The sequence below is a fragment of the Benincasa hispida genome, chromosome 12 (genome assembly GCF_009727055.1).
Source record: "Benincasa hispida cultivar B227 chromosome 12, ASM972705v1, whole genome shotgun sequence".
Lineage (NCBI taxonomy): Eukaryota > Viridiplantae > Streptophyta > Magnoliopsida > Cucurbitales > Cucurbitaceae > Benincasa > Benincasa hispida.
The window spans coordinates 65,533,016-65,545,455 of record NC_052360.1 but is presented as its reverse complement, the minus strand read 5'-3'; the positions used below and the strand labels follow the sequence as shown (position 1 = coordinate 65,545,455).

The window sequence follows — 12,440 nt, the reverse complement described above, 5'->3', positions numbered from 1 at the left end:
TTTTACACATTAGTCATTGCATCAATTTTCATCTTATTTTAATGAAATGCTCTCTAATGTTTCTTTTTTTTTTTTTTTTTTTTTTTTTTTTTTTTTTGAACAACTTCAATATTTTTTTGAAAAGAACTAAGAAAATTTAGTCATAAAGCAAAATATGATCAAATAATTGGATAGGACGTGCCAAAATAAATGTAGTGTAAGATGCACTACATTACTTATAGAATACAGTTCAAAGTTTAGTACATTTTAGACCATTTTAACCTTATCTTATAATTTTTTTTTTTAAAAAAAAAACCTTATATTATATTATTTAGATTATTAAGTCCATGTGCAATTGAAATAAACAGACGACACAAATAACCCATGTATAGAATAAGTCAATGAGAAGTCGCACTCCGCATGTATTAATTTTTCAAAATATTAATATTATTTTTTTTCAGTATACACTAATAAACTAATTTACATCACATCGAAACAAAAAAAAAGTCCAAAACCAGCCACCGTAGAAGAAAAGTCAAAAACCACTCATCCCTTGATCTTTTCAATCGAATTCCAAGAGCCCCCACACATGAACATCATCCCTCTCCGGCGAGCAGCAGCTGCCGGAGCTCCTCCACCGCCGCCAACTCCGTCGACAATTTTGAATTTTAGTCCGAATCCTCTCAAACTCTGAATACCCACAGGGCAGAGTAATCCCCTTCTCATGTCTAAACCCATATTCCTCCTCCGCCTCCCTCAACAGCTCAATGAAAAGCTTGTGTTTGAAGTACACCACCGGCACCAAAACCCGGCTGAATTCTCCTCCGCTTTCTCCGACGTAGACCGCCAACTGGCCTTTCGGCACTGGGTCAGGCTTCTCCTCGCCCGACCCAGCTTGTCGAAGGAAACTCAGCTGGCGACCCCAACTGAGGATCTTCGACGACAACTTGGATTGTTTCGACGAGTTATCCTGGCTCAGCCTGTAATATCTAACCGACGATAAGGATGACGTCGATCGGATATTTCGGCCGAGCCACCTCGAGAATAGAATAAGACGCTTTCGAAGCTTAATGCCTCGAAACTTTCTCATGAGAAAAATGGAGAGAAAAGAGAAAAGAGTTAGAAATTTGTGAGAGAGTATGCATAGTAGAGACTACAAGGGATGTTGAATAAATATATAGTTTGATTATGTCTTGTAGCGATAAGTCGTTTTTTCTTTTCTTTTCTTCTTCTTGTTGCTATAGTATAAATATATTGTGTGTATATATATTGTATAGTAATTTACAAAACGCCGTAGTACTTATTGTTTACGGAATTTATTATTTAACATTTTTGGGCTGGAAATGACGTGGCAAAATTTTTTAATGCATGCCATTTTCGTCGGGCAATTCTTCCGATTTCCAGAGTCCAATGAGGGGTCTACTTAAAAATAAATTGAAAAAATCCACTCCAAAAGTATGATAGTTGTTGCAATTATACCCTTCAACTTTTAATTTTAAAAATTTAACCCTCATTTTATATCCGTATTAAAATTGAGTCAAATTAGACCTTTACAATTACATAATTCATTTGTATAAGTTTGAGGGTTTTAATTTTGGAATTTATCATTTATGGATTCAATTTCTATAATTATTGTAAATTTGATAGTCCAATTTTAACAATTATAGAATTTCAATTTTTACAATTGAAAGTTTGAGAGTGTAATTGTAACTACTACCCTACTTTGGAGTGGTTTTTATAATTTGTCCAAATAAAAATAATTATAATAAGTCCAATGAGGGTTGATTATTTTACCAGCTAGTGGTATGGTGGATCGAGAAATTTATAAATATATAATCTTATTTTATATATATCAATTTAGCGGCAGAACTAAAGTAATTTGAAAATAATATTTAGTATTGATTTGCCTTTCTTTTCTTTTCTTTTCTTTTTCCTTTTTTAAAGGCAAGTGTTGATATGCTTTTTGTTCATCTTATTTTAGGTTAATATGATTTTGTTCCTACCTTTTAACTAAAAATGTCTTTTTAACATAGTGGTAAAAATGTTCGGCCAATCTAAACATAGTTCAACATGTATTAGTCACCGTCTTCTTCTTTCATGTGTTTTCGTATTTTCATTTGCATTTTATGTAGTAATTATTTTCTATTTTTTGTTTCCATACATGCTTCCTTCTTTTTTTTAAAAAAAAAAAATAATAATGTTTTAAAATAAGTTATTATTTTTTAAGTACATAGGGATGAGAGGATTCAAATATAAGTAAACAAAGATATATATATTTTTTAAAATTTGAGAAATATATTTTTATGAAATTAATTCCATAAAAACCATAATTGTTTTTTTTTTTTAAAAAATATCTTTCCAAATTGTATTATATTCCTTGTATATTTATATTAAAAAATGGTTTTAAAACATATTACATCTTGAAGAGAGTAACAATTTAGGTCATAGATTTTAGATTATAACAATATAGTTTATGCACTTTAAATTTTATAACACAATGTTTCAAAACTTTGGACGGTAATGATTTAGCCCTTTTCTTTTAAAATATATGTGACATTAATGTAGGTTCACAAACTAAACAATGAGCAAACAGGTTTATAAATAAGAAATGAAGACTAAGTATGATACGTAATAAAAGTTAACACTTAATTTTGATGGAATTTTTCATGGTACGACAGTTAAATCATTATAAATTTTAAAGTATCATATGTACTAAAATTCAAAAACTAATTATTACATGTTAAATACACGAACTAAATGGATTAAAGTGGTACTCATAAATGTTTAAGAACCGAAAACAAAATTTGAGAATATACAGGGAATAATTCCAATTAAGAAAATCAAATGTTTACAGAATAATTCCAATTAAGAAAAATTTTAATGCATTGAGAATTTAAAAGATTGAGTACAAATTGAAAATTTATAAAAGATCATAATAGATTATTTTTATAATGTTTTCTTAAGAAATACATTGATTTTAGTTGTATCTTTTACTTACATGCTTTAGCAAAGAAAAATACTTATCTGTGCACGTAGAGAAGTAATATTATTATAACGTCTCGGGCTCAGGATTCAGAATCCAGATTTGGCACTTGATAGCCCCAGCCCCAACATTGCTATGTCATCCTTGCTTGTCTTTAATAATTTTAGAAGTGAAAGTTGTCCCCACAAACCAATACGGGTCATTTCAACATGATTTGTCCTCACTCACATGCATCATAGAAAAATTTCCAGAGGATTAGTTAAGCATGCTTAAATTTGGAGTTTCTATGATTGAGCCACCAAAAAGAAAGGTGTACCTTGTTGGTATAAGTGTAACTTTCAATTCTTTTAAGACTTTTCTTAACCATACTTATATGTCTTGAGAATCCTTTTCATTCGGATGTAATATTGATTCATTCATATGCTCCTCTTGAACTTAGGGTTGTTACATTCATTTTTTTTTTAAAGTAATATTAATTACCAAATGTAAGTATAACATTGCTCAAGCGTCCCTTCAAAAAAACAACTCAAGCGAGCTTAATTCGGGTAGTTGGCATGTCTTCTTCGCTTCTTTGAAATTAAAGTTTTAAATCTCCCATCTATGTGATTATTGTACTCAAATTTTTTTAAAAAAAATGTTTGATATTAGTTTGATTTATATTGTTTGATATTAATTCTAGAATAAAAATATACTGTTTGATATTAGTTTATATTTACATAATGGATATATAACGAAATACATTCACAACATAAAATTCAAAATATTTGGTTTTTTTTTTTCTGAAATTTTTTTAATCAATATAATAGGTCTTTTTAGGTGGTTAAAGAAAACCTAATATTTTAAAAAAATTTAAAACATTTTATAATTGCCCATATTTAAATTATTTATGGATCAGTCCAAATTATGAAAGAACTTTGGATCATAATCTTTTTTTTTTTTTTAAAAAAAAAAGGTTCATAATCTTAAGTTACATGAAATAAAAGTTTACATTAGGAGGCCTACCTTAGTTGAATCTCGGGTGCGTGAGTGTAGATGGTTCATGAGCCTTTTCTTTTGTTTGTTTGTTTGTTTTTTTTTCCTTTTATTCTTTCTGTAAAAAGATTTGTTGTTTTCCTAGTTAAAGTTTTTAATTTGGGGATTTTTTAAAATAAAAAATAAGGATAATATTTATTAGGAAAATTTAATTATAATTATGATAGACATTGTTATTCACAAATAGACGCCAATAGAAATTTATCAACGTCTATCAATAATAGAGGCTGATATAAGTCTATCATTGATAGAGGCTGATAAAAGTTTATAAGTATTTATTAATGATAGAAAGTCTATCATTGATACTAAACTGATACAAGTCTATCCTTGAAAGAGATTAAGAGAAGTTTATTAGTTTTTTTTTTTCTATTTCTATAAAGGGTTTTGGCATTTTTCTTTTCTATGAAAATTTTTCTTCTTAATCACTGTTTAATAGAAACTTGAAAAAGAGACCAATTTAGTTCATTTACCTCATTAAAAAATAATGTCTACGTCATTGCTTGTATTTCAAGAATATTATAAATTTTGCTCATAAAATATGAGGAGAAAATGTACTTGAGTTTATGTGGCTTCTTAAATTTTAAAATAGAATGGTAATAGCAAGGACCATTAGCATTAATGGTAGAGAGACGAGATTATGTTTAACTTCAGGGACTAAAATAGCAAGTTTAAGAATTTTGAGACTCCAATACAAATCAGAGATCAAAATATAACTTTTTTTCAAGATTAAAAATATATTATTAGTTAAAATATCATTTTAGCTTCTTTATTTTGAAATCTGTTCATTATTAATTTATGTGTTTTTAATTGTTCAATGTTAGTCCTTATATTTATAATAAATCTTAAATTTAGTCCACAGTATTATTAACAAAATTTGAGAAATATATACGGACTAAAATATAATATTGATTAAAGTATAAAGTGAGGGATTATAGTTGAATAAATTTCAAAATAAAATGATATTTTAACTTATTAGATTTTATTTACTGTTTGAAATAAAAACATAATAGTTGAAATTTGGAGAAACTAAAATACAACCTTTTAAATTTTAGAAATTTAAAAACAAGTTCATTTAAAGAAAAAAACAAAACAAATACGAAAGTTAAACAACTCAAATATGATTCCAACAAGAATTATTTTAAGTCCATTTTGTACACTATGCAAAGGGTTCCCCACCAGAAAATGTTTCTTTTATATGAAGACAAAGTTAGGAGTTGACTCTATTGGCTGCAAAATATTGAATTAAAGGATGGAAAAATTGATTTATTTCTTTCCACTTTTCTCTTGCTAAGTTATTCATATTTCACAATGATTATTGTAGCAACTTTAATTTACTTTTTCAAGAAATATGGTTCTCTCCCTAATAAAATTCATAAAATACTTATTCTCTATTCATAAAATCGTACTAATGATTCATTTTCTTAATCTTATTTCTCATTTAATTATATAAATATTTCCATAAAAAATGTCTCATCACAAATTAATGTGTACAAATTGAAATTTTACGTTAGTTATAAAATCTTAACGATAAAACTTTATTTAGGTTAACATATCTCTGAATAAAAGATTGATTTGTTTTTACTCTTTTGTTAAACTAAAAAACGACACTTTATTAACATGAAAAAAGAGATAATTATTATCGAAAAATAGATAATAATAATAAGAGATATGTAGCAAGATGCCCTACAAGAAAATCCATTATTAGTGACAATTTTTTCAGTGGTGTAGTTAAGTCACGTCACTAAATACTACTTTACAGTGACACGGTAGCAAAAATGTTGCAAAAACAATGTTATTAGTGACAAAGTTTAAAACAACATTACTAATCGTATTTGCAACATGTTAATGTAAGTCACAAAAAGTTAATAATTTTTAGCCACACATTACCGTGTCACTAAAAGATAATGATGTTTTAAATAAAGGAAATCAAATAAAATAAAAGTTAAAACCTCTCGATTTCATCTCCCTCCTTCACCCTCGTTTTCATTTCCCTCTTTCCTCTCATTTTCATTTCCCCTCATCTATTAAAAGAAAAGAAGAATAAAAAAAGAGAATAAAAAACCAAAAAGACCCAAACTTCTCTTTCTTTCACCTTAGTCTCCCTCTTTACACAACTCCCACCCCCACATTTGGAAAATTTCATAAAATAACTCAAAAAAAAAAAAAAAAAAAAATTATGGATGACTTCTTTCTAAAAATTTATTCTCATTGACCTTTTTCTACATGTGTAATGCCATTTTTACCCATCTTTAAATACTTCTCTCCCGCGCTTCTTCATCCTTGATCTTTCTTTCCAACCACTGATCGTCTACAATTTAATTCAACCATTTATTCTCAACCAATATTATACGTTAGAATTTAATGCTATTGGATCTTAACCATGGGACAAGTAAACGAATATCATTTTCACCTCTTCAGTTTCACTCAAACACTATCTGCTTCTCTATTGCTCTATCACTTTCAGTTGAACACAGATTGCTTTCAAAGGAGATCATTCTTCCAATCAATTTATTTTGTGGGTCTAGAACGAGTATTTTTCGAATGAGACCATTCTACATACCCAGAAACAAATTTTGTGTTGCAAATTTTTTATAATTCCTCACGTATAATTTTATAAGACTTGCTTTTCTTCAAATCGAATTGGATTTTTCTTGTCTTTCCTCATCGTCACCATTTCTATGTATAATGCCATGGCATCTTCGTCATTTGAAAAATTGAACTTTTCAAATGCAGCCTTCACATCCTTACAGAGAATTGGTTTGTTATCGTCCTTGGATCCAAAGATGAGATGTCGTAGCCTCTCACAACTGGTATCCCTTTACAATCTTTCCTCTATCGGCCATAACCCAGTAATCAAATTAAAATCATCTTATGTGAATGTTACATTCTTCCCCATGATGTTGAAGCTTAAGACATCTGGATTCTGATGGGTGACTTTTCTTAGAAGAAAATGATGCATAAGTTGGCCATTGAATACAAGGTCAACATCCAATAATGGACCAAAGCATTTTTTTTGAAACATGCCCATCTGTATATTTGTTAGTTTCTTCTTAATCAGTTTATTCGTCTTGCCAACGTAGACCAATCAAGTTATGGTAGCAGGAAAATATTTCTCAACTGGGACTGAGTGTGTCATCTACAATATAGCAAACATATACGATCATGTATTAAAATATATGAGATTGAGTATGAAAGGCTAAACAATCGTATAGGAGAAGCTAAATGGTCGTATAAAGTTTACTACACAATCATTTAGAGTTTACTACACGATCGTGTATATAAATCTATACGATCGTTTAACTTATGCTATATGATCTATTATATGTTAGAGTAAACATGCATAAAACGGAAGCTAACAGAATCATTAAGCACTCTAATTACACTTAATTTGAGTGATAACAGAATCATTGGATGCTTGGAAATGTTTTAATTATCACTTTTGATTGGCATTGGATATGTGACATTTAATCTTTTGTTAATCAATTAGAAGCAATAGGTTATGGTAGCTTGCAAGTCACCTAGATAAGCATTGTTCTAACCAACTTAGGATCGAATCAACCGAATGTTTGATTAAGGTTGTTCCTTGTTAAATGTTCAACCTAACTTTACCTTGGATCTTAATGCAATCAGATTAATTTAAATTATTATGTTGTTTATTGATTTAAACTGGACTAATTAGTTGATTAGGTCAGATTAACTAGTTGTTCCAATTAATTCGGTTAGGTAAATTTAATTGCATGACTCTAATGAGAATTCTATGATTGAATGTATTGAATAGGTGAATTCTGTCAAACCCCAAGCTAGGCCTTCTCAAATTGAATTTCAGAATTTAATTTTATTTCATGCATTTTAATTTAATTGGTGACAAAAAATTTCATAAACCCCCCAATCTTCGATTATCCTTGGGCTGGAAACACTTTAATTAAGAAATTCTAGCACTTCCTTTTTTCGACCCGATCTTGCCACTAAGATTAGCAGTTTTTTGTGGTGGATAAGGTTAATTATTTGGTTCAGATTTGGGATAAATCCACTTCGACCAAATTGACGTCATTTTCGGGGAGCCAACTATTTTCTTTTTTAAAGGGTTTTTGGTTTTTTGTTTGTTCTTGAGTTTTCCTTTCTTTGTATGACCCGATCCTCCTAGGATCGAAATTCTTTGTTGTATTATGTAGATCTTGGTAAGGAGGAAAGAAAACGAAGAAGTGAAGTTAAAGAACGAAGAGTTTTAGAGGAACATATTCGTGCAAAAGGCACAATTGAAGAAAACCATTCTGAAGACAAGTTTGAACAAGAAATGATGGTGCAGCTTGAAGAGCTCACCTTGAATGAGCTTTCAACTCCTAACCTTACTCAGCAGCCCCTCTACATCACTTATCCTGAGACCATGGATAATTTTGAATTAAAAACTGGTCTCATTCACTTACTACCTTATTTTTCTAGACGTGCAGGTAAGGGTCCATACAAGCACCTAAAAGACTTCCACATCTTGTGTAGCGGAATGCACCCTTATGATGTAACTGAGGAGCAACTCATCCTTTGACTGTTTCTGTTCTCTTTAAAGGATGACACGAAGGATTGGTTGTATTATCTGCCATCGAGATGCATCACCCCATGGAAAAAGATGAAGAAGAGATTTTGGACAAGTTTTTCCAGCATCTCGAGTTGCCATAATAAGAAAAGAGATTTACAGCGCCCTATATGGGCATGTGGGGTCTTTGTGAGAGTATTGGGAGAGGTTCAAGTGCCTCTGTGTTAGCTTCCCCAATAATCAGATTTAGATCACCTCCCGATTCACGACTTTTATGAGGAATTACTACAGCAGAACAAGAGTGACATCGATGCAGCTACAGGTGGAGCACTTGTGAACAGAACCCCTCTCAAGCTATAGAGCTGATTTCCACCATGGTTGAAAATATCCAACATGGACCAGAGATTATGTCTCTCAGACCGTCACATCTTCACAAGAGACATTACCGTAGAGCTGAAATTGTTGAACTTTCTACTCTTGTGAAACAGGTTTGCTCTACAAGGTCACAATCTTAAGAGCCTGTTTCTGAGGTAAATTATACTAGAAATCAGCAATGTGGTCGGATGTACAACAAAAATCGTTGGGGTAGCCAAGGACACCAAGGCCAAAGCAGTTTAAGCATGCCTTCAGAGGATATGGTGAAAAGCCTGATAGAGTTTACCATGCAGATTCAGCAAAACCTGGAGAAGTTTCAGTAGACTACTGCTTCTCACATGAGTAGTATGGTTACTCATATCTCTCAACTAACCGACACGGTCAACAAGTTGGACACCCAGCATGGGAAGCTTCCTTCCCAACTAGTACCAATGTGCTCAATGTTGTGCCATTTTTACTGTGAATTGTGTGGAAAGCCTCAAGATGCCTCATGGCGATCTAGTTGAGGTTGTAAGTGAAGAAAGTGTTGAGGATGTTGATGAACAGATTGCTAGCTGACCCAGAAGACGAGGTATAAGATTTGATCCAACTTAAATCTAGTAGGTTGATTTTTGCTCGGGGGGATCACCCAAGGAGGAGGTGGAATCTGTACAGTCTTTTGGAGGCAAAAGCCCCACTGCAAAGGGCAAGAAGGTTTGGGTTGAGATTCCCAAGGAAAATAAAGTTGAAGTTTCTGAGAAAGAGGAAAAGAAATAAGTGATGGTCAAGTAGGAGATAATACTGTTACGTAACTTACCTATTAAGCGGGAAGACTCAAGTATGTTTTCTATGCCTTGTCAAATAGACAGTAGAAAATTTGAGCATGTCATGCTAGATTTAAGGTCTGCTATTAATATTTTGCATGCTCTTGTCTTCTATGACTTTCAGTCTCATATTTTGCACCCTACTGATATTTTAGTGCAGTTAGTTGACCACTCTATTGTTAGGCTATTAGAACGAGTGAAGGACATGTTAGTTAGAGTTAATGGTCTATTGTTTCATATTGATTTTTATGTTTTGGATGTGAATGCTTCTTCCCTCCACCTGCTTTATTTATTTTGCCAAGGAGACCCTTTTCTTAAGACAATTAAGTTTGTCATCGATTTGGACAAAGGGTCTCTACAAATTGATCAAGGAGGTAAAATTAAATTTGTATGATCGATTCTTTTTCCCCACTAATCCTATGTGTTTTAGTACTTTTGTTTTTCAAGATAGTGTCTAACCTCCTAAGTTGAGATTGAGGGGTGGAGACTTGATGGTTTATGATGGTTATGGTAGCCAATTCGGGTCGAGCATATTGACATTAAACAATTGTACTACTGGAGGCAGCCAGGATTTATCTTTTTATTGCTTTCTTAGTTTTGGTTTCTTTCCAGCTTATTTTTATTTTTCTTGATCTTCTTATATTTCTTAATCTTTAGGTTTTAGTTGTCCTTAAGAATATGGAGAGAATTATGCTTTCTGATGAGCCAGATATCATCGACATCCAGTGTGCCAAATTTTAGGATAGTTTTTTTTTATTTCCTTTTTAATTTCGTCCCTTGTTTTCTATTCTTATCACACTGGGGACAATGTAAGATTTTAAGCTAGTGGTGGGGTATGTTTGTGTTTTGTCTGGAGCCTTTGAGCTTGTGAGTTCAGACTATTTTGTTTGTGTGTTTATATGCATGTTAGCTCATGTTTTGTGGTTCATTATGATTACTAGTCTATGACACACTCCATTTTGGTTTTAATTTGTATGACAAGATGTTTGATATGAGTAATCATGATTTTTAGCCCTTTTTAAAAAAATTTCTTACTTCTTATGCATGCTTAAGTTCTTTGTCTATCTACATTAGGTTGTACATGCTTAGAATCATATTACTTAGCCTATATTTTTGTTGTCACCCCGATAAGTCCAACTGAATTGAAAGTGTATTGCATGATGGGCTGTAATGTAATACTTAGAAAGTAGAAAAATGATTTATATGCCTGTTAAAAAAATTAGCTGATATATGTTTGCACTAAAAAGAAAATCTCATGAAAAAAATGAACTTGTAATGTTATGCATGATTAGGGGTAGAAAGAGCTATCTTGTTGTGATTAGTTAAGACACTCGCAAGAAAAGAGTGAGTAGAGTTCCCTGCTGTCTTGTGTGAAAGCTAATGCCTCTATGTAAAATAAATGCAAGTTTAGGGACCTGGAATTAAATATTAAGCACCGTAGTTGAAATATTATTTATTGATTTTTTTGGTGCTTGATGGTTGGTGCATAAGCTAGTGTAGGGAAAAAAATGAGAGCCATTTAAAACCATTCTGGGCTACTAGGACTTAATTAGAAGGACTTTGAACTCATCCTTGCATAAATAAGTCTATATTAATTTTAAATCGTGCTTCATTGATTGATTATGATTTGATTTCTTTGTTGGTTGCAAATTAAATCTGTTGGGGTTGATGCCCTAAATCTCATGGTCTTGTAGTTTGTAATTGTATTGTACAAACTTTTTATTTATCTAGTAAAATATGAGATATTTTATTCGACATTTAGTTACATTAACTCATAAAAACCAATAAACTAAGATCCATGGTTATCTTTTGTAACTTAAACATGTATGTAGAGACATACATGTGGATTATATTTAAATAATAACCTAAATAGTCTAAAAAGGGTACCTTATCTTAGTGATACTATGAATTCGGCTTGCTTTATAATTGTTACAATTGTTGTAAAGTTCTACAAATGATCTGATCCTAACCATTCATGTGGAGACATGTGAGGAAGGGTATCCTATACAAAGAGTTTTGTATAAGATCGGACCATGATATGAATAGTTTCTCTGTATAACATGTTGCTAGAATAGACTAACATTTCATCAGAATGACCATAGGTGACTTGACCTAAATTTTGAGTGAGTTGTGAATTCCTGTCTATGAAGGTGATCCTTTAATTTGTATGGGTGAGAGTTGCCAGTGTCGCTGACATAATATATGCCTACCATTTTGGAGATTTGTCTGATTAGGAAACTGGGAACGCAGCTACACAAGAAAGAATTCACCCCTTCCTTACTGTTAGGATAAGTAGAGAAATTGCTCCCTTAAGAGCTAATTCCAAGACTTGAATAATGTGGCACCACATCATCTTCTAACATGAGAGGGGTTCGGTAATAGTTGGACTATAACTTATTTTTCATTAAAGGGATCAATGATACTTAAAGAGATAGATGTAACTACAGTGGAAAAACGGGGCCCAACTGTACTTACAAGCAATTTGTGAAGGCTCAATACTCTATTCATTGGTTATATTCAATGGATACAGAAATTTTTTTATAGTGCAAAAAGTGCAGCTGTTGGTCTTTAGTGAAATGACCGACTGTTAATGGAAGTTGATTAATTTAGTTAAAGAGTTTAATTAATTAATCAAGTACCATTGGAGCTTCAACCTATAAGTCCATAAGATCCCCTCGTTAGCTTAATTGGGATTAAAGAGAATCGAATTAATTTGGGTTAATTTGAATTGTTCAAATTA

General features: G+C 31.4%; 1 protein-coding gene across 1 annotated transcript; it reads right to left on the bottom strand.

The window, feature by feature from the left end:
- Positions 1-371: 371 nt before the first annotated feature.
- Positions 372-1,146, bottom strand: LOC120068054 (auxin-responsive protein SAUR36-like). The gene has a single exon (XM_039019723.1). The coding sequence runs from the start codon at positions 1,067-1,069 to the stop codon at positions 542-544; it is 528 nt and encodes a 175-aa protein (XP_038875651.1). The 5' UTR covers positions 1,070-1,146; the 3' UTR covers positions 372-541.
- Between the last annotated feature and the right edge of the window lie 11,294 nt (positions 1,147-12,440).